The sequence below is a fragment of the Callorhinus ursinus genome, unplaced genomic scaffold (genome assembly GCF_003265705.2).
Source record: "Callorhinus ursinus isolate GAN/ISIS: 27379988/994484 unplaced genomic scaffold, GSC_fseal_2.0 scaffold1, whole genome shotgun sequence".
Taxonomy (NCBI): Eukaryota; Metazoa; Chordata; class Mammalia; order Carnivora; family Otariidae; genus Callorhinus; species Callorhinus ursinus.
Window position 1 is genome coordinate 112,816,994 of NW_027397063.1, and position 25,809 is coordinate 112,842,802.

The following is a 25,809-nucleotide window of genomic DNA, read 5'->3' on the forward strand; positions in this document are numbered from 1 at the left end:
TTTGGTCTTTGACACTGCACCTGTCTGATTAGAGACATTCATAACCAGGCACTCAAATATACTTCTCAATTATCCCCTTGCACCCTAGGAAAATGAGTGGAGTAACAAGGTTTTCTTTGTATTTCTGTTAGAGGCACTGTTAAAAAAAAAAAAAAAAATTTTATATAGGGAACTCGCATCAGTACTTTTAATTTTGACAGTCTTAAACATTCAGCTCAACATTAACAGAGAAAGCAAGTTATAATTTAGTAAAATGAAATTTATTTTAAAAAAATGTCTTCAGGAAGCTGCAGAATGGCTAATGAATGTTTCTTGGTAAGCTTGTAGTGTTAATTCTATATATGCTCCCTTCTGTGCTTCTGTTTTTGCAAAGACCTGTTTAAATTTAAAAAAAAGAAACTCTTTTAAGCAATAGGACACACACTATTTATAAAGTTTTCCATTTCTGCATTAGCAAAGTCCCAGTTTAAAGTCTTCTAAGGGTCACAGTATTTTTTTTTTTCTGATTATAGAATAAGCATACTACAGGGGCCAAAAAAAATAGTATCTGACAGTGCACCTCCTGCTAGATCAAAATGAAAAACATTAGGTTTCAAGATAAATTTGGAGGATGAGAGTCAACAAACTAATTTTTCACTTTAGAGAATATTTACAAGACTATTTTCCCCAAAAGCATTTTGCTTTATCTGGCCTATCACAGAAAACCAAAATTAGTACCACAGTTTCTCTCTACTCCTCCTAGGGGGTCATCACTGGTCATTTTTATCCATAGAACTGCTTTGTCGTATGCATAAAATAAAACTCAGATAGAAGCCGGACCAACAAAACCATGTCTGTTCTGAGCATTTGAAAATACACAAAGAGAAATCTGTGTAAGCCCATGGTTCTGAGAGGTATGCACTTCCAAAATGATAATGCAACTAAGGCTGAGTAATATACAAGCACCACCTTCTCCCCTTCTGGACAGGAATCTGACCACAGTCTAGGACAAGAGGGTGCACTGGGAATATGTGCTTACCTCATCCCTCCACCCTGCCCTGTGCTGGTGACTTGATCACCTCAAAGAACAAGGGGGCTGCTGCCCTACTATCTGAACTACTTGGACTCCAGCTGCAGCTCCCCCCACCCCCATCCCATCTGTTTCTGTTATCAGATGAAGAAATATGGGACTCTAGTTACTATTTCAAGATCACAAATTTTCTGTATATGTGAATCTGTTTAGTTATCATTAGATATGACCCACTTCAGAATTCTTCCCAACTAATTATCACCATACAACAGCCAGTTGTGGGAAAAGTCCCTTTACCTTAATTAAATGTAATCCCTCAGCAGCCTGCTCCTTAGCCTCCTGAGCTGACTGGCCATCCGGATGGAGGAGGTGATACAGCTGGATCAAGCTGGTGGCATCATCAACTCTAGAGTGAAAGGATTTACTGCTATCAGTGGGTTTTCTTCATTTGCTTCACAGTCCCATAAAAATGTGTGCCAACTTAAAATTACACTTCAAACTTTCCTTGGGCCAGACATTTTTTTAAGACTTTAGTTTTATATTTTCAAAGGATTTTCAGAAAATTGGCTAATTTAAGCTTCATATCCATTCTCAGGTAGGCAGGGCAGGAATCAGTACAGGCAGTGCCCCATTTATGAAAATGAATATATTCTATATGTGACTGTATTCTTTTTGGAAACGGAGCATCACTTCTCATAGAAATAACATTCTTAATAGTAGGTGGCTGCCAGGTCAGCCCACTTCACCAGCAGATAACGTAATCCAACTCAGAGGGCAGGAATATTACCTTCATCCCACATAAGCGGAGGCTGGTGATCAGGGGATGCTCAAAGCCACTTGCCCTCAAGTTCATTAGCAGTGACATCTCCTAACAGGTTTTCATTAAAGACTCTGAATCCGTGAATAAATGCCTCCACAAGAGGCCTCCTAGGAGTCCAAGGAAAGACTCCAGGCCACCAGTCTATTCATGGGAACCATTAGTTAAAAATGAGCATCCTAGTGAAGTAAATCTGAAATTATGCTCCTGAATCAGAAGGAATGTCAGGTTCTACTCAGCAATCTAGAATTCAGTTCTTCTGGCGTGTACTTACCTTTTTAGAAACCTCTAAACAACTTTTATCAGCATAAAAACCTCCTTGGCTTTCCCCAAACCAATCACTGTCTTCTCACATAGTCAACACTAGCCCACCATTTGCAACCTCAAAGCTGAAGGAGTAAATATCCTTTCTAAAATGCCTGTGCTTTTGAGGTTGTGCTCCGTATAGTGAGTCACTAGCTTCCAGCTGGGGGGTAAAGGGGTGAAGACATCCTAATTCAGTGTTTCCCCGGCTATCTCACTAATTTTCCCTGTTTTCCTATTAAACCTGGGCTGGGGGATAAAAAGTGGAGTGACAGTGGGAGTAGGTAAAGAATTTCTCAAGCCATGGTGACCTTAGAGAAATGCTCTAGGCTTATCCCAAGGCCCATCCACTCTTAAGGCCATCTTCTGGGAGAACTGAGAAACCAGGGCTGTTCATATAGTAAAATTTTTCAGGGAAAATAATGAAACATGTTTATTATAAATGTATGTGCTTGTTATAATCTAACAAAGTCCAATAAACTTGGCAACAAAATTCCCCAAATAAATAAAATTCCCTTTGGAGCTTAGGCATGTGGTCCTATAAAGAGCTTAACTGGGCTTCTATATTTAGATTCCTGTTTAGGGCTTCATTACATTCATGCTAAAGTATAATGCCTGCATCTTACTGAACAAGTTAGTTTAACACCCAGCCCATATTTGAAAATAAGAGCAAATAAATTTACATGTTAAAAAGATTTTAAAAGAACTCATTTAAAAACCACTGTGAATTGTGTAAGACTGATGAATCACAGACCTATAGCCCTGAAACAAACAACACATTTTATGTTAATAAAAAAAATTAAAAAAAAAACAACAGTGGGACTTGAGTCTGAAATAAACATGCAGAATCTCAGTTCTGCCTTAGGTTCCATTCAGTGAGGACGTGCACCCTCTACTGTCTAGTCTGGGATTTGCAGCACGCTGTCCTCCTGGTCAGAAATCCCACAATAGTTGTACTTAATGCACAGCAGGAAAAATTAAGTACTCAAAACTCCCTCCCAGTATACAAGTAAACTGCTTCAGATGTAAAACTTACATGTGGTAATGAGTATTAATATAATATCCTATATTAGTACACTCTGATAAAGAACTTTAATGTTCAGTTATACATTTCTTACTCTGTTTACAAAAATGTTACATGTCTTTATAATAAAATCATTTCAGAATGAGTCCATCTCAAAAACTTTATAAGAAAATTCATTCACAGGAGATGTCACTGCTAAATCACCTGAAAGTAGGTACCTTTTTTGGAGTATCCTCATGACCGTCAACCAGCCCCTTACTTATGTGTGATGAAGATATATGTCTGCCCTCTGAATTGGATTACACTACACTTGCTGGTGAAGTGAGCTGGCCTGAAGACATCTACCATTGAGAATGCTGCTTCTATGAGAAATGGTGCTCGGTTTCCAAATATGGAATGTATTTCTTAGATAATACCTGTGGAACCTTCTATTTCCAAATGCCTTTGGACCTTTATGTGAATGGCTTAGATCAGATGACATGGAGGATATGCTGAATCACAGCTCCTTATAGTCTGAAGGTGGCAGTAATCACTAAACCCTCCTGTAATTCAGACTTTTGAGTCAGTCAAGGACTTTTTGTAGAAAGTTGACTTTTTTACTACAGCCACGCTGGTTTCTTTTCCTTGTCATTTTGGCTTTTCTAATCCAACTGATACTCAAAAACAATTTTCTTTTCAGTTTCATCACAAGTTGTAAAGAACACTATTGTTTCAGCTAGAAACCTGGGAGCACACCAATTAAAATACAATAGATACTCCTTGTTTCATGCAACTTTGGAAAAAAATCTAATTTTTTTTCAGTGCCTTAACAATCTTGCAAAAGCAAGGGATATCAAAAGCAATAGTATTTTCATAAATTAAATGATGACTTTTACTGAAAAGCCCCACTTCCACCAGAAACCAGGCACCTGCCAGAGCTTATGTCTTTACATTTCCCATTTAATCCCCTTTGAGTGCCTGGGAAGTTCACTGATACCCAGGAACACTGGTGAGGCCCAGGATAAGTCAGTATTCCAGGTATATAATACAGATCCACAGCGACTTACTCTTTCAAAGAATCTCACCCTATTTAAATAACACAAAAGCAAAGACTGAGAAAAGTGGGTTATGCTGGAAGAACCCACAAATAAATGAGGTAAGTGAAAGGTATTTATCACTGGACAATACACTGTCATCACTGAGGAAAAAATAGCTTAAATACAGATTTACTGTACCAGTAGTAAGAATTTCTTTTACTTATTAGATCATACTTACAAATCTCTCTGAATCTGGTCAATCAGTAAACCATCAATCTTTTTCCTATTTACAAAATACCAAGCCATTCCACCAAAGTGTCTTGTTGAACGTAAAAGGTCATACTTTCCATGTTTATCTATGTCTTCATAGGTCTGATGATGAATCTATTCACATAAAATGCAACTTTTTTCAGAAACATGAAAATAAAAAGTGAGCATTACTGGATCCACATTTACTTGCATGAGTGTTGCCCAAGAAAGGACCAGTAAACCAGGTCCATTTATACCTGCCTCTACTCTCATTAATCAATAGGTATGGTCTAGATCAGCCCTGCACTGTAGAAGTGTGTGGCAGCCCGGAACAAGTCGGCCACACATTTATAGCCATATCAATTACTTTTCAGCAGCCAACCACTATTTCTGAAGCACCTATTACATATATGTAGACCACTAGAAATAATGGACCACAATTATCTTGGTCACTAGGGGATTAAAAAAAATGTGTATTTTTTTTCACTCCTCCATTTTTCCCTGATGCCATCAACCCCATTCCACCTTATTAACTAATATTCCTTCAGTTCTTCCAGACTGATCGTGCAAACTGAGGGCTATGATAAGGGCATTCCTGTGTTCAAAAGGCTTTCAAAGACCTGCTGACTGACGTCCAGATTCTTGAGCCTAGCATCTGAGGTCACCTGTGACATGGCCCCATTTACTTTTCTCGCTTAACCCTGAACACCTCCCATACATATACATTGCATGTACAAGCAAACCGGATGACTGGCCATTTGCAAGCACACTGTCTCCTGCTTGTTCACACTGTTCCCTCTCCCTGCCTGAAACACCTCTTCTCACCCAACTCCACAATGTTCCGTGCCCCTCCTGCCCCCACCCTCTTCAAGAACCCTACGAAACCTTTCCTGAAAGCACTCCGTAATCTTGTCTTAGCACCTAACGTCTCAAACCTAAGGTGATAATTATCTGCACACTTACCTAGTACCCTTCCCCACAATCGTTTCTGGGCTGCACGCTTTGACACAGCACACCCTGTCCCAGTTCATACTGGCACCTATACTATCCGCAGTACTATATGTAGAAAGCACTACATGATTACTTATTACACTGAATTGTAAGACGTATACATTACATTTTGGCAAATTTTAGTAAATGACTCTGTTCCTGAATGATGAAAAGAGAAGCAGCTCTGCCATCAAGTTTGGGTCCTTACCACTGCCACTTACTAGCTGTGCAACTTGCCGCGAGCTACATAATTCTCCAAGCTTAAATTCTCCCATCCTTAACCCAAAGGCTGCTGTGAGGATAAAATATCTGATGTACATCAGGTACTTAACAGATGTCCAGGTATTTCTCCTCTCTCCCCCTGTAAAAATCTTACTCATAACCATACCTAAGTCCATCTTAGAAACTATAAAATATACTCACTTGGATATATTCAGTAGAATCCGGCTCAAACTGGGCGACGCAGAGATTGAGGACATCAACGTGCCGGTCCTGGCTATACATGGTCTAAAACCACACGGCAGAGTTGGAATTGGATGAGAAAAACATGAAAGTTCAACACCTGCCCTGATGCCATGACAGATGTGCTCCTCCACTTCTGTGCCAAGTGGGAGGCAGGAATAACACAGGCTTCCTAACTGTCACACCCAGATTCAAATCCCAACTAAGCCAATTGCAAGACAGAGAACGGCAGAGGAGTCACCATCAGAAACATGTATGTGTGTTTATCAAAGTGGAACGCCCCATAACACCAGAGCCAGCTTGTTTACGAAGAAACCATCACCACTGACTCTAGGAAACCAAAGTCAGCTTACCTTAAGATTTTCTTCCTTGAAAATTATTGGTGTTAAAACTCGACGGCCTTCTTTGGGGAAATAAACTTGTATCATCCTGTCCCGTTCTTCCCAAGAGGCTTTGCGTAGCCTGCCACTTGGTTCTCTGACAACAATAAAACGCTCCTGAAATAGAAAACATAATCAAGGATGGCTTAGTGAAGACTTATTTCTAGTTCCAGTGTTCCACTAAGCACCATTATAAGAATAATTTGCAATCAAAATATAAAATGCAACTGGGAGATGCAAAATGCAGTCATATATGATTTCAATAATAATTTTAGACCTCAAACACTTGGCAAGATTTGATACTTCCTTCACTAATCACTGCTGTGCCTCTGACAATCAGAAATCTAAAATAAAAGTATTTACTGAGTGCCAACTAGGGTCCTCAAGTGGGTTTCATACATAAAATGGTTCAACTGAAGAAAGCAGGTCAGAGATTCATCTAAATCCATTTCAGAGGAAAGAAGTGCTATGAGACCTTTCAAACTGCTTCACTTCCCCATCCCAAAGTCTCACTGAAACAGACTTCACTACTTTGTGATCTATTTCTAAAGTCCCTGGGATAAAAGGAACAAACCCAGGAATGTGGAGTCTTAATTCTACACCTCTATAATTCCCCAAACTCGCATGAGACATAAATGTTTCAGACTGTCCACCTGCCTCTGGTCTCTTCACTCTTCCAACTACCAAATCCTAGGCCAGGAGATCACTTCCCTCTGAATTCCACCTACTGTGCCATTTAACTGGCAATTTATCATGTGCAAGATTCTTGACACTGCTCAGATACTGTCAGCTGAAAAAGGGCAGGAACTGTGGATTTTAATTCTTTGCGATACCCAGTGACTTACACAGAATTTTGCACATAGCAGGTAACTGATATACATTTGACTGTTTAAATTAACCAGATGGTACTTTCTACTTTTCAGAGGTGTAAGAGTCTCTGAATGTGTTCTGAGGGTAATATAATTAAAACCTTCATCAGGTACTGCAAATAGAAAAAAATAACAGATGTCTAAATAACACAATTACTCCTCAAAAGGACTGTGGCAATTTGAATTCTAAGTTCCTTTCTCCCTTTCAGGTTATAAAATGCTCCCATAAACACCCTTCAAAGCATGGCAACATATAGTAAAGTACCCCAGAGCAAAAATTTTAATTAAAATGAAACTCTGTGATCCCTGTTTATCATGTCAGGAGTACAGGTGGTTGATGTACAGACATGGACATTGTTCAAATCATGTCTTCTAACCATAATCATAGATGATAAAAAGATAAATGTGGGGTGGCCCTTCTCCCAACTGTAGCGTTACATAGTATTCTGTATTCTGTGGGCTGAATTGTACATCGCTTCACTCTTAATTGAAAAGATTCAAACACAAAACTGATATATTTTATAAGTACCAGAGTGTTCTTTTGGAACTGGCCATCAAGGGAAGAGGAGCTAGAGAATAAGAACCACAACAGAAAAGCAAGTGGTGTCCGAAAATTATCTGCAGAAACTTACCATTCTTTTTGCAAATTCTGAAAAGTGAAAATCCTTTGGGAAGTCTAGGTTTTTTGGCATCCTCAAGAATTTATAAGAAAGAAACCATTTTTCTCAAAATGTTTCAGCTAAAGGAGTTAGTCTAACTTGGGCAGAAAGAATCCCCTTCTCCCACTGCCTTGAAGATTTCTGCCTATTTGTGGTTTGGGGGTGGGTTTGTCTGTAAACTCCTAGTTCTGTCTTAGCACACCTGTCTCTTTCTCTGCAGTCAATCTGGAATAAAGTGTGTCCATAATCTGCAGGGAAATGGTAACAGGATGATGTGGGGCTGATCTGCATTTCTCTTCTTCCTTATGCTGGGCTGGATCTTCCAGAGGGTCTCACCCAGTCACAGGAATTCTGGTTTGGAAGATTCAGATACAGCTGGGTCACAATAATGTTGACCCTCGTCCCTCAGACCCATCTCCACATATTTCAAATAAAGATCATTTTGTAATTAGACATTTACTCACCCGGTGTGGTATGCTATATGATATATCAGTAAATACATATTTGGCTGTTTCTGTTCCTTCCAAAATCTTATCTTCAGCTAACACGTCATTTATTGGTGCTCGTTCTTCCAGAACCGGTGGCATTTTTAATCGTACTTTAGCTGCCTCAATTGCCTTTCTTGTAGCCTAATGAAATAAAATATTTTTTTTTAATTTTTTTTATTGTTATGTTAATCACCATATATTACATCATTAGTTTTTGATGCAGTGTTCCATGATTCATTGTTTGTTCATAACACCCAGTGCACCATGCAAAACGTGCCCTCCTCAATACCCATCACCAGGCTAACCCATCCCCCCACCCCTGAAATAAAATATTTCTTAAGGAAAGCCACAAGGTTGCAAGCCAGAAGGATCATCTGACAAAAGCAGGGAAAATGCCAAGAACTACAAAGATAAGAAGCTCTAGCCCTGAATCAGTGAGTGAAAAGTCTCCTGGGCCCTAGCCATTGCCAACTCTGTGGTGTGGCTGAGAGCACCACCTACAGGCTCAACCATTCTCACCGCAGCAAAGGAATGCTCTGAGACCAAGCCAGGCCACAAAAGCTATTTGAAATAGAATAAAGGATTTCATTTATTGTGTGTGTACTACGCACCGTATATTGTTCAAATACTCTGTATTTGGCTCATTTGATGCCCACACTTACCATAGGAGCTAGGTGACCTGTTACTTCATGGAAGAGAAAATAGAGGCACACACATGTGAAGTAAATTGCTAAGAATCTGCAGCACTGGGATTTGAACTCTGGCAACTCAATTCCAGAGCCCATGCTCTTAACCACTGACCACACTGCTCCAAGCCATACTGTTAACAGTGATTACCTCTGAGAAGTAAAAATGGTACTTTTACTCCTCATGTGATATACTACTGGATATCTGAATGTTTTGCTATGACTGTAACTTACTTTGAATTAGAAAAAGGAGCAATAATGCTTTACATATTCATACATGAGAGCATCTTCCACAAAGCACTCATACCCATGACTCCAGGAGGACCCTGGTGCCTAAAGTAGTCTGTGGTTCAGCAGGATCTCATAATCCCACCAAAGCATCATCCTCAAAGCTCAAAGCAGAGGTTTCTCCGGAAGGAAACTGAACCAGGCAGGACAAATGATGGATACTCAGGCAGGTTTGGAAGCAGAGGAGGCTGCTTGGACATGTAGGCCTGACCCACATGCCCCAGTCCGCCTAAATTCAGCCATGCTCCCTGCTTCTGCCTGCCTGCCTGCTCCCATTTCTTTTCTCAGTCTGTGCTTGGAACTCCCCATCATGAGTGCCTACAGAAGAGCAGCTATTGGTATCTGGAGGGACCTCTGGAAATCCTGTTTAACCTCTTCAAGAAAGGTATTATACCAGTATTTCTGCATTAACGTACCTCCTCCAACTGTGCCTGGGTCATCAGCTTATAGGTTGGTGGCTTCAGTTCTTGTATAGATGGCTTAAAAATCTTCTGCAAATTCAAGCCTGTCATCTTGATGAGTATGTTTTGGACTTCCTCATCCATAAATGTAGGTTTCTTGTTCTCTGAGCTACCAGATTCTGCTAAAATGGATTTTAGTAAGTAAGATGGTAAAATGACAAGCCAACAAGACCTCTAAACAGAAAAGTTAACAATAGGAATGATTAACAAAATGTCTACCTCAATATGCATAATGTTAATACTTACAAAATCCTTCCATTCATTCCTTGATAAAATTTACTGAGCATTTACAATGATGAGAATATTGCCAAAAAGGCACTCAAAATCTAGTGGAGGAAGAAACATAAAAAAGTAATTAAGGGGCACCTGGGTGGCTCAGTCCATTAAATGTCTGCCTTCAGCTCAGGTCATGATAGGGTCCTGGGATTGAGCCCCACATCCGGCTCCCTGCTCAGTGGGGAGCCTGCTTCTCCCTCTCTCTCTGTCCCTCTCCTTGCTTGTTCTCTCTCTCTCTCAAATAAATAAAATCTTAATAAATAAAAATACAAAAGTAATTAAGGGGCACCTGGATGGCTCAATTGGTTAAGCGTCCAACTCTTGGTTTCGGCTCAGGTGGCAATCTCAGGGTTGTGAGATCAAGCCCTGCATCGGGCTCCATGTAGAGTCTGCTTGAGACTCTCTCCCTCTGCCTCTCCAGCTCTTGCTCTCTCTAAAATAATTTTTTTTTTAAAGTAATTAATGTGGGGCACCTGGCTGGCTCAGTCAGTAGAGCACATGACTCCTGATCTCGAGGTTAAGTTTGAGCCCCATGTTGGGTGTGGAGATTACTTAAAAATAAAAAAATAAGGGGTGCCTGGGTGGCTCAGTCAGTTAAGCGTCTGACTCTATTTCGGCTCAGGTCATGATCTCATGGGTCATGGCCTCGAGCCCTCCCCCCGCACAGGGCTCTGATTTTGGCGGGGAGCCTGCTTGAGGATTGTCTCCCTCTGCCCCTCACCCTACTCGCATGTGCACACATGCATGCGCACACACTCTCTCTCTCAAATAAGTCTTTAAAATAAGTAATGTAATAGTATTATTATTAATAATAATTTACAGAGTTGTCTCCTAGCTGCCAGACATTACATATTCAGGAATGTTTACAACAACCCACAAAATAGATACTGATATCTCAATTTTATAAATGATGATACTGGAGCCTGCCTAAAGACCAACTAGCTGTTAAGTTACAGAGTCAGGATTTAAACCAAAGTTTGTTTCTAGAGACTAGATTAACTAGTCTACCCGGGTGCTCCCCAGTGCAAGTGCTATACACATACTCTTGGAGCAGAAAAGGCCAAGGCAGCAGGGTCAGGAAGGCTTCCCCTGGGGCCTGAACAGGACAGAGAAAAAAAGGAAGGAAATTCCAGGCTAAGGGGCTGCAACTAGAAAACACAGGCTTGGATCATGACGTGAGACTGAAAAGGCCATGCAGTGTCACGAAGAGCCTTGGACAGGTGAAGACACCCAGATATCACCTCTGCCTTACATAGTTTGCCCATCCCTTTGCTTAACTTCCTCTATTTCCATTTCCATTAGGAAAAGAAGGAGGGGGGAAAAAGTACCATTCCTTCCCAGCCACCTCTTCCTCTGCTAGTCTTATAAATGCTGGTGGCCCTAAAAATTCTGAACTATAGCCTTCTCTTCAGAACACATCAACTTTCTCCTGTCTCAAACCTTTCTTTTCCTATGGCTCCTTATCTTAGTAGCATCCAACAGGTCATGTGGGCCAGAAATCTTATAGTCATTCCTGACTTCTCCTTTACCCTCTGCATCTAGCCAACAGCAGTTGTTACAGTAACAGCAATGATAACATTTGTTAGGTATTTACTATGTGCCAGTACTTACTGAGCTAAGTACCTTACATATTTAGCACATTTAATCCTTACAATAACACCAGAAATACAATTATCCCCATTTTACAAAGAAAGGACACTAACACACAACATACTCTCTATTATACCTCATAAATCTCTCTTTAATCCTCCATTTCCCATTGCCACTACTCTGATCAAGGCCATCCTCATCTCTTGCCTTAACCTCCTAACCAGTCTCCTTGACTCTATTCTGATGCCACTAGAGACCATTCTCCATAGAACAACCAGAGTAATCTCTTAAAAATGTAGTCAAAATAATAGAAAAGAGTAACAAAACTAAGAGATGGTTCTTTGAAAAGATAACAAAATTGACAAACCTTTGGCTAGACTAAGCAAGGAAAAGAGAAGACCCAAAAGAACAAAATTATAAATGAAAAAGGAGACATTACAACTCACAATACAGAAATACAGAGGATTCTAGGAGGCTAATAGAAATACGTGGCAACAAGCTGGATATCCTATAAGAAATGGGAAGATTCTTTAAAACATGCAAACTACCAAGACTGAGGAAGAAACCGAAAATCTGAACACACCAATCACTACTAAGGAGATTCAACCAGCAATAATAAATCTCCCGACAAAGAAAAGCCCAGCAGCAGATGGCCTCACAGGTGAATTTTGCCAAACAATCCTTCTTTTTTTTTTTTAAAGATTTTATTTATTTGAGAGAAAGAGAATGACAGATAGAAAGCATGAGAGGGAAGAGGGTCAGAGGGAGAAGCAGACTCCCCGCTGAGCAGGGAGCCCAATGTGGGACTCGATCCCGGGACTCCAGGATCATGACCTGAGCCGAAGGCAGTCGCTCAACCAACTGAGCCACCCAGGCGCCCGCCAAACAATCCTTCTTAAACTCCTCCAAAAAACTGAACAGGAGAGAACACTCCCAAACTCATTTTACTACACCAGCATTTTCTGATACCAAAGCCAGCCTCTACAACCATACCACCCTGAACGCACCCAATCTAGTCCCTTACCAAAGCTAGAAAAGGACACTACTAGAAAACTACAGGCCAATATCCCTGATAATTATAGATGTAAAAATTTCCAGTAAAATACTTGCAAAGTAAATTCAGCAGCACATTAGAAAGATCATTTACCATGATCAAGTGGAATTTGGGACGCAAGGATAGTTTGACATACACAAATCAATGTGATACATCACAATTAACAAACTGACAGAAAAAAATCATATAATCATTTCAATAGATGCAGAAGAAGCATCTGACAAAGTTCAACATCAGTTCATGATAAAAGCTCTTAACAAATTAGGTATGGAAGGAACACACCTCAACATAATACATGTAAAACCCACAACTACCATAAAAGACTAAAAGACTTTCCTCTAAGTTCAGGATTAAGACAAGGTTGTCCCCTATTCAACATAATGCTGCAAGTCCTAGCCAATCAATTAGGCAAGAAAAAGAAGTAAAAGTAAACCAGAATTGGAAAGGAATAAGTAAACTTGTCTCTGATTAGTTGCAGACCATAGGATTTTGTATGTAGAAAATCCTAAAAACTCCATCAAAAAACTATTAGATCTAATCAACAAATTTAGTAAAGTTGCAGGATACAAAATTAACATTTAAAAATTGGTAGCATTTCTATACTAACAAATTATGTGAAAAAGAAAGCAGTCCAGGAATTCAGCTGGATAGGGATCAAACCATCCTGAACACCTATGAACTCAAAAGGAGATCGTAGAAAAGAATAGCAACAACTCTCTGAACAGAAAAATGACAACTTTCTGGAAGGTAGGACGTGCGGAGAAGTGAATCCTAGGCGATATTCAGGAAAGACCACGGGGGAGGGAGACTCTGTCCGCTGCTTCTGGCAAGTGATAGAGCAGCGGAGCCCCAAATTGGAACTTACAGAAGTCTGCTCTGCTGAGGGACGTTGCTCCAGTGGCTAAGGGCGGGGGGGGTGCCCTCGCGGGACAGTGTGGTCTCAGGACCCTCGGGGTCACAGAAAGACAGGGATGGCTGAGTGCGGCAGAGCTCCCAGGTATCGGAGCAGGGAAGCCGGCTGCAGACACGGAGCCGAGAGTGGGCTCCCAGCTCGGGGTTGCCATAAACCGTGATCCGCAGCACAGTCAGGCCACTGCTCTTCCAGCAGGGACCCAACAACCGGCAGATCCAGGGAGACTCCCCTTCCTCCCCCCGGGGATGAGCAGGGATCTGCTGGGTTTGGAGACTCCACACAGGGTCGTGAGCTAGAGATAGAAACGCTCGGTCACAGGCCGGGTGAGCACGGAGTGCGGCCGGAGACCGGGGAGACAGGAGTGACTGACTGCTTTTCTCTGGGGGCACACTGAGGAGTGGAGCCCCAAGTTCTCCGCTCCTCCAGGCGGAGATTGGGAGGCTACCATTTTCATTCTCCTCCTCCAAAGCTGTACCGAAAGCTTGCAGGGAACAAAAACCCCCCAGAGCAAACCCGAGCAGATTGCTTAGCCTGGACTGGCAAGGGCGGGGCAATTCCGCCTCTGGCAAAGACATTGGGGAACCACGGCAACAGGCCCCTCCCCCAGAAGATCAGCAAGAACAGCCAGCCAAGGCCAAGTTTACCGATCAATGAGAACAGGAGAACTCCAGCGCTAGGGGAATACTGCACACAGAATTCACGGCTTTTTTACCATGATTCTTTAGTCTTTCAAAGTTAATTTTTTTAATTTTCTTTTTCTTTTTCCCTTTTTCAACCATCTTATCAATCCCTTTAAAAAAATTTATAAAATCTTTTATAATTTTCATCTTTACACTCATATTCCATCCCTTCATCGTATTAACCCTCATTTCTGTACATATATAGGTTTTTCATTCTTTAAAATTTTGGGAGGCACTTTCTTCTAACAGACCAAAATATGCCCAAAATCTAGTGTGTGGCACTGATCTATGCACCAGCCTGATCATATTTGATCATATTCTGGTTTTTTTGGCTTTGTTTTTATCTTTTTCCTTTTTTCTTTCTTTCCCTTTCTTTTTCCCCAGTTTCAGGTCTTTTCTGATTTCTTTAGTGTATATTTTCTGGGGATGTTGTTAGCCTGTTAGCATTTTGTTCTCTCATTCATTTATTCTCCTCTGGACAAAAATGACAAGACGAAAAAAATCACCTCAACAAAAAGAACAAGAGGCAGTACCAACTGCAAGGGACCTACTCAATAGGGACATTAGTACGACGTCGGAACTAGAGTTCAGAATGATGATTTTAAAGATACTAGCTGGGCTTGAAAAAAGCATGGAAGATATTACAGAAACCCTTTCTGGAGAAATAAAAGAACTAAAATCTAACCAAGTCGAAATCAAAAAGGCTATTAATAAGGTGCAATCAAAAATGGAGGCTCTAACTGCTAGGATGAATGAGGCAGAAGAAAGAATTAGTGATACAGAAGACCAAATGATAGAAAATAAAGAAGCTGAGAAAGAGAGAGAGAAACAACTACCGCATCACGAGGGCACAATTCGAGAGATAAGCGATACCATAAGACGAAACAGAATAATTGGGATCCCAGAAGAAGAAGAAGAGAGAGAGAGGCAGAAGGTATATTGGAGCAAATTTTAATAGAGAATTTCCCAAATGTGGGGAAGGAACAGGAATCAAAATCCAGGAGGCACAGAGAGCCTATCTCAAAAATCAATAAAAATAGGTCAACACCCCAACATCTAATAGTAAAACTTACGAGTCTCAGAGACAAAGAGAAAATACTGAAAGCAGCTCGAGAGAAGAGATATGTAACCTATAATGGCAGCAACATCAGACTGGCAACAGACCTATCCACAGAGACCCGGCAGACCAGAAAGAACTGGCATGATATATTAAGAGCACTAAATGAGAAAAATATGCAGCTAAGAATACTATATCCAGCTAGGCTGTCATTAAAAATAGGAGAGATAAAAAGCTTCCAGGACAAACAAAACTAAACAAATTTGCAAACACAAAACCAACCCTACAAGAAATATTGAAAGGGGTCCTCTAAGCAAGGAAAGAGCCTAAAAGCAACATAGACCAGAAAGGAACACAGGTAATATACAGTAACAGTCACCTTACAGGCAATACAATGGCACTAAATTCATATCTTTCAATAGTTACCCTGAATGTAAATAGGCTAAATGCCCCAATCAAAAGACACAGGCTATCAGATTGGATAGAAAAACAAGATCCATCGATATGCTGTCTGCAAGAGACTCATTTTAGACCCAAAGACACCCCCAGATTGAAACTGAGGGCGTGGAAAACCATTTACCATGCTAAAGGACATCAAAAGAAAGCTGGGGTGGCAATCCTTATATCAGACAAATTAGATTTTAAACTAAAGACTGTAATAAGAGATGAAGAAGGACACTCTATCATACTTAAAGGGTCTATCCAACAAGAAGATCTAACAATTGTAAATATCTATGCCCCTAACACGGGAGCAGTCAATTATATAAGCCAACTAATAACAAAAGCAAAGAAACACATCAACAACAATACACCTTTAACTTTAACACCCCCCTCACTGAAATGAACAGATCATCTAAGCAAAAGACCAACAAGGAAATAAAGACTTTAAATGACACACTGGACCAAATGGACTTCACAGATATATTCAGAACATTCCATCCCAAAGCAAGAGAATACACATTCTTCTCTAGTGCCCATGGAACATTCTCCAGAATAGATCACATCCTAGTCACAAATCAGGTCTCAACCGGTACCAAAAGACTGGGATCATTCCCTGCACATTTTTGGACCACAGTGCTTTGAAACTAGAACTTAATCACAAGAGGAAAGTCGGAAAGAACTCAAATACATGGAGGCTAAAGAGCATCCTACTAAAGAATGAATGGGTCAACCAGGAAATTAAAGAAGAATTAAAAAAATTCACGGAAACCAATGAAAATGAAAACACAACTGTTCAAAATCTTTGGGATGCAGCAAAGGCAGTCCTAAGAGGAAAGTATATAGCAATACAAGCCTTTCTCAAGAAACAACAAAGGTCTCAAATACACAACCTAACCCTACACCTAAAGGAGCTGGAGAAAGAACAGCAAATAAAGCCTAAACCCAGCAGGAGAAGAGAAATAATAAAGATCAGAGGAGAAATCAACGAAATAGAAACCAAAAGAACAGAACAGATCAATGAAACTGGGAGCTGGTTCTTTGAAAGAATTAAGATTGATAAACCCCTGGCCAGACTTATCAAAAAAAAAAAGAAAAGAGAAATGACCCAAATCAACAAAATCACGAGTGAAATAGGAGAGATCACAACCAACACCAAAGAAATATAAACAATTATAAGAACATATTATGAGCAACTCTATGCCAGCAAATTAGATAATCTGGAAGAAATGGATGCATTCCTAGAGATATATCAACTACCAAAACTGAACCAGGAAGAAATAGAAAACCTAAACAGACCTATAACCACTAAGGAAATTGAAGCAGTAATCAGAAATCTCCCAACAAACAAGAGCCCAAGGCCAGATGGCTTCCCAGGGGAATTCTACCAAACATTTCAAGAAGAATTAATACCTATTTTTCTGAAACTGTTCCAAAAAATAGAAATGGAAGGAAAACTTCCAAACTCGTTTTATGAGGCCACCATTACCTTGATCCCAAAACCAGACAAAGACCCCATCAAAAAGGAGAATTACAGACCAATATCCTTGATGAACACGGATGCAAAAATTCTCACCAAAATACTAGCCAATAGGATTCAACAGTACATTAAAAGGATTATTCACCAAGACCAAGTGGGATTTATCCCCGGGCTGCAAGGCTGGGTCAACATCTGCAAATCAATCAATGTGATAACAATACAGTAATAAAGAACAAGAATCATATGATCCTCTCAATAGAGGCAGGAAAAGCATCTGACAAAGTACAGCATCCTTTCTTGATCAAAACTCTTCAGAGTATAGGCATAGAGGGTACATACCTCAACATCATAAAAGCGATCTATGAAAAACCCACAGCAAATATCATTCTCAATGGGGAAAAATTGAGAGTTTACCCCCTAAGGTCAGGAACACAGCAGGGATGTCCACTATCACCACTGCTATTCAACATAGTACTAGAAGTCCTAGCCACAGCAATTAGACAACAAAAAGAAACAAAAGGCAACCGAATCGGCAAAGAAGAAGTCAAATTCTCACTCTTTGCAGATGATATGATACTTTATGTGGAAAACCCAAAAGACTCCACCCCAAAACTGCTAGAACTCATACAGGAATTCAATAAAGACACAGGATATAAAATCAATGCAAAGAAATCAGTGGCATTCCTATATACCAACAACAAGACAGAAGAAAGGGAAATTAAGCAGTCGATCCCATTTACAATTGCACCCAAAACCATAAGATACCTAGGAATAAGTCTAACCAAAGAGGCAAAGAATCTGTACTCAGAAAACTATAAAATACTATGAAGGAATTCGAGGAAGACACAAAGAAATGGAAAAACCTTCCATGCTCATGGATTGGAAGAACAAATATTGTGAAGATGTCAATGCTACCTACAGCAATCTACACATTCCATGCAATCCCCATCAAAATACCATCCACTTTTTTCAAAGAAATGGAACAAATAATCCTAAAATTTGTATGGAACCAGAAAAGACCCCGAATAGCCAGGGGAATGTTGAAAAAGAAAAGCAAAGCTGGTGGCAATACAATTCCAGACTTCAAGCTTTATTACAAAGCTGTCATCATAAGACAGTATGGTACTGTTACAAAAACAGACATATATATCAATGGAACAGAAGAGAGAGCTCAGAAATGGACCCTCAACTCTACAGTCAACTCATCTTTGACAAAAGAGGAAAGAATGTCCAATGGGAAAAAGACAGTCTCTTCAACAAATGGTGTTGGGAAATTTGGACAGCCACATGCAGAAGAATGAAACTGGACCATTTCTTTACACCACACACAAAAATAGACTCCAAGTGGTTGAAAGACCTAAATGTGAGACAGGAGTCCATCCAAATCCTAGAGGAGAACACAGGCAGCAACCTCTTCGACCTCAGCCGCAGCAACTTCTTCCTAGAAACATCGCCAAAGGCAAGGGAAGGGCGAAAATGAACTATTGGGACTTCATCAAGATAAAAAGCTTTTGCACAGCAAAAGAAACAGTTAACAAAACCAAAAGACAACCGACAGAATGGGAGAAGATATTTGCAAATGACAGATATCTCAGATAAAGGACTAGTATCCAAAATCTATAAAGAACTTATCAAACTCAACACTCAAAGAACAAATGATCCAATCAAGAAATGGGTAGAGGACATGAACAGACATTTTTCCAAAGACATTCAAATGGCCAACAGACATATGAAAAGTGGTCAACATCACTCGGCATCAGAGAAATCCAAATCAAAACCTCAATGAGCTATCACCTCACAACAGTCAGAATGGCTAAAGTTAACAAGTCAGGAAACGACAGATGTTGGCAGGGATGCAGAGAAAGGGGAACCCTCCTACACTGTTGGTGGGAATGCAAGCTGGTACAGCCACTCTGGAAAACAGTATGGAGGTTCCTCAAAAAGTTGAAAATAGACATTTCAAGAAGAATTAATACCTATTCTCCTGAAACTGTTCCAAAAAATAGAAATGGAAGGGAAACTTCCAAACTCATTTTATGAGGCCAGCATTACCTTGATCCCAAAACCAGACAAAGACCCCATCAAAAAAGAGAATTACAGACCAATATCCTTGATGAACATGGATGCAAAAATTCTCACCAAAATACTAGCCAATAGGATCCAACAGTACATTAAAAGGATTATTCACCATGACCAAGTGGGATTTATTCCTGGGCTGCAAGGCTGGTTCAACATCCGCAAATCAATCAACGTGATACAATACATTAACAAAAGAAAGAACAAGAATCATATGATCCTCTCAATAGAGGCAGGAAAAGCATCTGACAAAGTACAACATCCTTTCTTGATCAAAACTCTTCAGAGTATAGGGATAGAGGGTACATACCTCAATATCATAAAAGCCATCTATGAAAAACCTACAGCGAGTATCATTCTCAATGGGGAAAGGCTGAGAGCCTTTCCCCTAAGGTCAGGAACGCGGCAGGGATGTCCACTCTCACCACTGCTATTCAACATAGTATTAGAAGTCCTAGCCACAGCAATCAGACAACAAAAAGAAATCAAAGGCATCCAAATTGGCAAAGAGGAAGTCAAACTCTCACTCTTTGCAGATGATATGATACTGTACGTGGAAAACCCAAAAGACTCCACCCCAAAACTGCTAGAACTCATACAGGAATTCAGTAAAGTAGCAGGATATAAAATCAATGCACAGAAATCAGTGGCATTCCTATACACCAACAACAAGACAGAAGAGAGACAAATCAAGGAGTCTATCCCATTTACAATTGCACCCAAAACCATAAGATACCTAGGAATAAATTTAACCAAAGAGGCAAAGGATCTGTACTCAGAAAACTATAAAATACTCATGAAAGAAATTGAAGAAGACACAAAGAAATGGAAAAACGTTCCATGCTCATGGATTGGGAGAATCAACATTGTGAAGATGTCAATGCTACCTAGAGCAATCTACACATTCAATGCAATCCCCATCAAAATACCATCCACTTTTTTCAAAGAAATGGAACAAATAATCCTAAAATTTGTATGGAACCAGAAGAGACCCCGAATAGCCAGAGGAATACTGAAAAAGAAAAGCAAAGCTGGGGGCATCACAATTCCGGACTTCCAGCTCTATTACAAAGCTGTCATCATCAAGACAGTATGGTACTGGCACAAAAACAGACACATAGATCAATGGAACAGAATCGAGAGCCCAGAAATGGACCCTCAACTCTATGGTCAACTTATTTTTGACAAAGCAGGAAAGAATGTCCAATGGCAAAAAGACAGTCTCTTCAACAAATGGTGTTGGGAAAATTGGACAGCCACATGCAGAAGAATGAAACTGGACCATTTCCTTACACCACACACAAAAATAGACTCCAAATGGTTGAAAGACCTAAACGTGAGACAGGAGTCCATCAAAATCCTAAAGGAGAACACAGGTAGCAACCTTTTCGACCTTAGCCGCAGCAACTTCTTCCTAGAAACATCGCCAAAGGCACGGGAAGCCAGGGCAAAAATGAACTATTGGGATTTCATCAAGATAAAAAGCTTTTGCACAGCAAAAGAAACAGTCCACAAAACCAAAAGACAACCGACAGAATGGGAGAAAATATTTGCAAACGACATATCAGATAAAGGGCTAGTATCCAAAATCTATAAAGAACTTACCAAACTCAACACCCAAAGAACCAATAATCCAATCAAGAAATGGGCAGAAGACATGAACAGACATTTCTCCAAAGAAGACATCCAAATGGCCAACAGGCACATGAAAAAGTGCTCAACATCACTCGGCATCAGGGAAATCCAAATCAAAACCTCAATGAGATACCACCTCACACCCGTCAGAATGGCTAAAATTAACAAGTCAGGGAACGACAGATGTTGGCGGGGATGTGGAGAAAGGGGAACCCTCCTACACTGTTGGTGGGAATGCAAGCTGGTGCAACCCCTCTGGAAAACAGTATGGAGGTTCCTCAAACAGTTGAAATTAGAGCTACCGTTCGATCCAGCAATTGCACTACTGGGTATTTACCACAAAGATACAAATGTAGGGACCCGAAGGGTACGTGTACCCCAATGTTTATAGCAGCAATGTCCACAATAGCCAAACTGTGGAAAGAGCCAAGATGCCCATCGACAGATGAATGGATAAAGAAGATGTGGTATATATACATAATGGAGTATTATGCAGCCATCAAAAGGAATGAGATCTTGCCATTTGCAACGACGTGGATGGAACTGGAGGGTGTTATGCTGAGTGAAATAAGTCAATCAGAGAAAGACATGTATCACATGACCTCACTGATATGAGGAATTCTTAATCTCAGGAAACAAACTGAGTGTTACTGGAGTGGTTGGGGGTGGGAGGGATGGGATGGCTGGGTGATAGACATTGGGGAGGGTATGTGCTACGGTGAGCGCTGTGAATTGTGTAAGACTGTTGAATCACAGATCTGTACTTCTGAAACAAATAATGCAACATATTTTAAGAAAAAAGGAAAAGAAGAAGATAACAGGAGAGGAAGAAAAGGGGAGTATGTCAGAGGGGGAGACGAACCATGAGAGATGATGGACTCTGAAAAACAAACTGAGGGTTTAGAGGGTAGGGGGGTGGGGGGATGGGTTAGCCTGGTGATGGGTATTGAGGAGGGCACGTTCTGCATGGAGCACTGGGTGTTATGAACAAACAATGAATCATGGAACACTGCATCAAAAACTAATGATGTAATATATGGTGATTAACATAACAATAAAAAAAAATTAAAAAAAAAAAGTTGAAAATAGAGCTACCATACGATCCAGCAATTGCACTACTGGTTATTTACCCCAAAGATACAAATGTAGGGATCTGAAGGGGTACGTGCACCCCGATGTTTACAGCAGCAATGTCCACAATAGCCAAACTGTAGAGTCAAGATGTCCATCGACACATGAATGGGTAAAGAAGATGTGGTATATATATATATATATATAATGGAACATTATGCAGCCATCAAAAGGAATGAAATCTTGCCATTTGCAATGACGTGGATGGAACTGGAGGGTGTTATGCTGCGTGAAATAAGTCAATCAGAGAAAGACATGTATCATATGACCTCACTGATATGAGGAATTCTTAATCCCAGGAAACAAACTGAGGGTCGCTGGAGTGGTGGGGGGGTAGGAGGGATGGGGTGGCTGGGTGACAGACATTGGAGGGTATGTGCTATGGTGAGCACTGTGAATTGTGCAAGACTGTTGAATCACAGATCTGTACCTCCGAAACTAATACATTATATGTTTAAAAAAGAAGATAGCAGGAGGGGAAGAATGAAGGGGGGAGAGTCGGAGCGGGAGACGAATCATGAGAAATGATGGACTCTGAAAAACAAACTGAGGGTTCTAGAGGGGAGGGGGTGGGGGGATGGGTTAGCCTGGTGATGGGTATTAAAGAGGGCACGTTCTGCATGGAGCACTGGGTATTATATGCAAACAATGAATCATGGAACAGTATATCAAAAACTAATGATGTAATGTATGGTGATTAACAGAATAATTAAAAAAAAGAAAAAAGAAAGCAATCCCAGTGACAACAGCATCAAAAATAATGAAAAGTTAGGAATAAATTTAGCCAAAGAGGTGAAAGATCCCTATACTGAAAACTAAAACACATTGATGAAAGAAATCAAAGAAGAGGAATGAAGGGAGAATGGTGGAGTGGGACGATCCTGAGCTCACCTCACCCCATGGCACACTGAGGCAACAATTACATATATGGCCACTAACTCTGAAAATGAACTGAAGATGGCTAACAGCTAGCCGTAGAATGAAGGCCATATCAAAAAGGGTAGGATGAGCAGAAACATATTCAGGAACCAAGCCCCTGACTCAATTAACCAAAAACAAGAAGGACATCACAAGCACAGAGGAGCAAGAAGATCAGACCCCAAGACTAGACTCCTCCAGCCCTGGGACCCACATTGGGAAAAGGAGTCCCCATAAGGTCTTGCTTTGAAAATGAATAGGGCTGATTTTAAACTCTGGGAGAGCCAGAGGTTAAAAAACTGAGACACTCCATAAAGACCCAGCATGCTAAATAACTCACACCAGACACAGCACAAAAGCAGCAGTTTGAAAAGTACCTGGGGCACAGGTTAAACAGATTTACTGACTAACCTAAGGACATTTGCCAGAGAGACAGGAATCTGCAGGAAACTGCTTGGGAACGAAAGTGATGGTGGGCGCCATTTTTCTTGCCCTCCCCAAGCCCAGATAGCCAGACACTTCTGGGAGCCAGTTTCAACACACTCCCCGTCTACCTTGCTAGCACCACGTGCCTTTCCTCAGTGTTGCCCTGTGGCTCATTCTCATCCAAACCACCTGCCTTGGCCAGCAACTCCTGCCATGGGGAGAGCGGGGTTAGATAACCGCACACACCAGCAGGCACTCAATTCCTGCAGCCAGATCTCTTACCTGCCTGCACAGGGAGCAAACCTTGCCCTCTTGAGTGCGCCCACAGCTGTCACAGCGGCTAGCTGCAGACAGCCAGGCTACCCACTAGCAAGCCCACAGCAGCGGCAGCCAGGCCTCTCAACAGGAAAAACAGCAAACGCTGCCCGGTAACCAAAGCAGGACGCTGAGCCAGCTGAGCTAAGTAAGGTGAGCTAACCCCACCCACCAGCATGCCCACAGCAACTGTGGCTCAGCCACAATATGAGAGTGCACACAGCCTACACAGGAGCACCTGGTCAGTGACAAGAGGGGACTGTACTACAGGCCACCACAGGACCTCTTCCACACAAGGACACTACTTTCGAGACCAGGAAACACACCCACCTAACACATACAAACAAACAGAGTTAGAAAAAAATGAGAAGACTGAAGAATATGTCCACAATGAAAGACAAGATAAAATCACAGAAAAAGAGCTAAACAAAATGGAGATGATATGCTTAATAAAAAGATCAAAGTTACAATTATAAAGATATTCAACTGGACTTGGGAGAAGAACAGATGAATTTACAACTTTGACAAAGAGATAGAAAATATAAAAAATAACCAGTCAGAGCCAAAGAATTCAATAACTGAGAGGACAAATATGCTAGAGGGAATCAAGAGCAGATTACAGAATGCAGAAGAATGGATCAGTGATCTGGAACACAGTGTAATGGAAAGCAACCAAACTGAACAACAAAAAGTAAGAATAGGTTAAGGGACCTCTATAACATCCTCAAGCATAATAAACATTGTATTATAGGGATCCCAGAAGAAAGAGAGAGACAAGGGAGCAGAAAACTTATTTAAAAAAGTAATAGCTGAAAATTTCCCTAATCTGGGAAGACATCCAGGTTCAGGAAACATGAAAATCCCCAAACAAGATGAACCCAAAAAAATGTCCACACTGTGATACATAATAATTTAAAATGACAGAATTTAAGATAAAAGGAGATTATTAAAAGCAGCAAGAGAAAAGCAAACAGTTAAATACAAGGGAAACCCCATAATGCTATCACCTAATTTTTCAGCAAAAACTCCAGGTCAGAAAGGAATGGCAGGACATATTCAAAGTACTGAAAGAAAAAAACTTAAAACCAAGAATACTCTAGGGGCAAATGGGTGGCTTAGTCTGTTAGGCGTCTGCCTTTGGCTCAAGTCATGATCTTGGGGTGCTGGGATTGAGCCCCGTGTTGGACTCCCTGCTCAGCAGGGAATCTGCTTCTCCCTCTCTCTCTGCCCCTCCCCAGCTTGTGCTCACTAACTCGCACTCTCTCTCAAATAAATAAATAAAATCTTAAGAAAAAAAATTATGCTGCAAGATTATCTATCATTCAGAACTAGAGTTTTTAAAGAGTTATCCGGATGAACAATAATTAAAGGAGTTCATCACCACTAAACCATCCTTACAAGAAATGTTAAAGGGAATTCTTTAAGTGAAAAAAAAAAAAAAGACAATAACTACAAGTCAGAAAATTGTGAAAGGAAAAAAATTTCACTAGTGAGAACAAACATATAGTAATGGTAGTAGGTTAGTCACTTTATAAAGTCAGTAAGGAAGTTAAAACACAAAAGCAATAAAATCAATTATATCTACAAAAATTAGGAAAAAAATTAGGGGACATACAAATTAAAAAGATGTAAAGTATGACATCATATATATAAAACATGGAGAAAGGAAGTAAAAACTTAGTACTTCTCGAATGTGTTCAAACTTAAACAACCATCAAGTTAATAGGGACTGCTATACATATATGATGTTATAATATAACCCCATGGTAACCACAAATCAAAAACCTATGATACACAGAAAATAAAGAGAAAGAAAGCCAAACATAGCACTAAAGAAAGCCACCAAACAACAAGTTAAGAGAGAAAGAGAAGAAAGGGACAGAGAAGAACTACAAAACCCACCAGAAAACAATTAATGAAATGGCAATAAGTACAATACTATCAATAATTACTTTAAATGTAAATAGACTAAGTGCTCCAAACAAAAGATATAGGGTGGCTGAAATGGATTAAAAAAAAAACAAAAAACAAGACCTATCTATGTGCTGCCCACAAGAGACTCACTGCAGAACTAAAGACACACAGACACTCAAAGTGAAATGATGGGAAAAGATATTCC

At 40.4% G+C, this 25,809-nt stretch overlaps 1 protein-coding gene across 1 annotated transcript in view; it reads right to left on the bottom strand.

Annotated features, from left to right (window-relative positions):
• Positions 1-238: 238 nt before the first annotated feature.
• Positions 239-25,809, bottom strand: part of MRPS22 (mitochondrial ribosomal protein S22) — a 242,816-nt gene continuing 217,245 nt past the window's right edge. The window contains 7 exon segments of the mRNA XM_073899429.1: positions 239-375; positions 1,307-1,415; positions 4,408-4,553; positions 5,832-5,915; positions 6,224-6,367; positions 8,243-8,407; positions 9,657-9,823. Coding sequence (XP_073755530.1) covers positions 280-375; positions 1,307-1,415; positions 4,408-4,553; positions 5,832-5,915; positions 6,224-6,367; positions 8,243-8,407; positions 9,657-9,823 — 911 coding nt within the window. The 3' untranslated portion in view covers positions 239-279.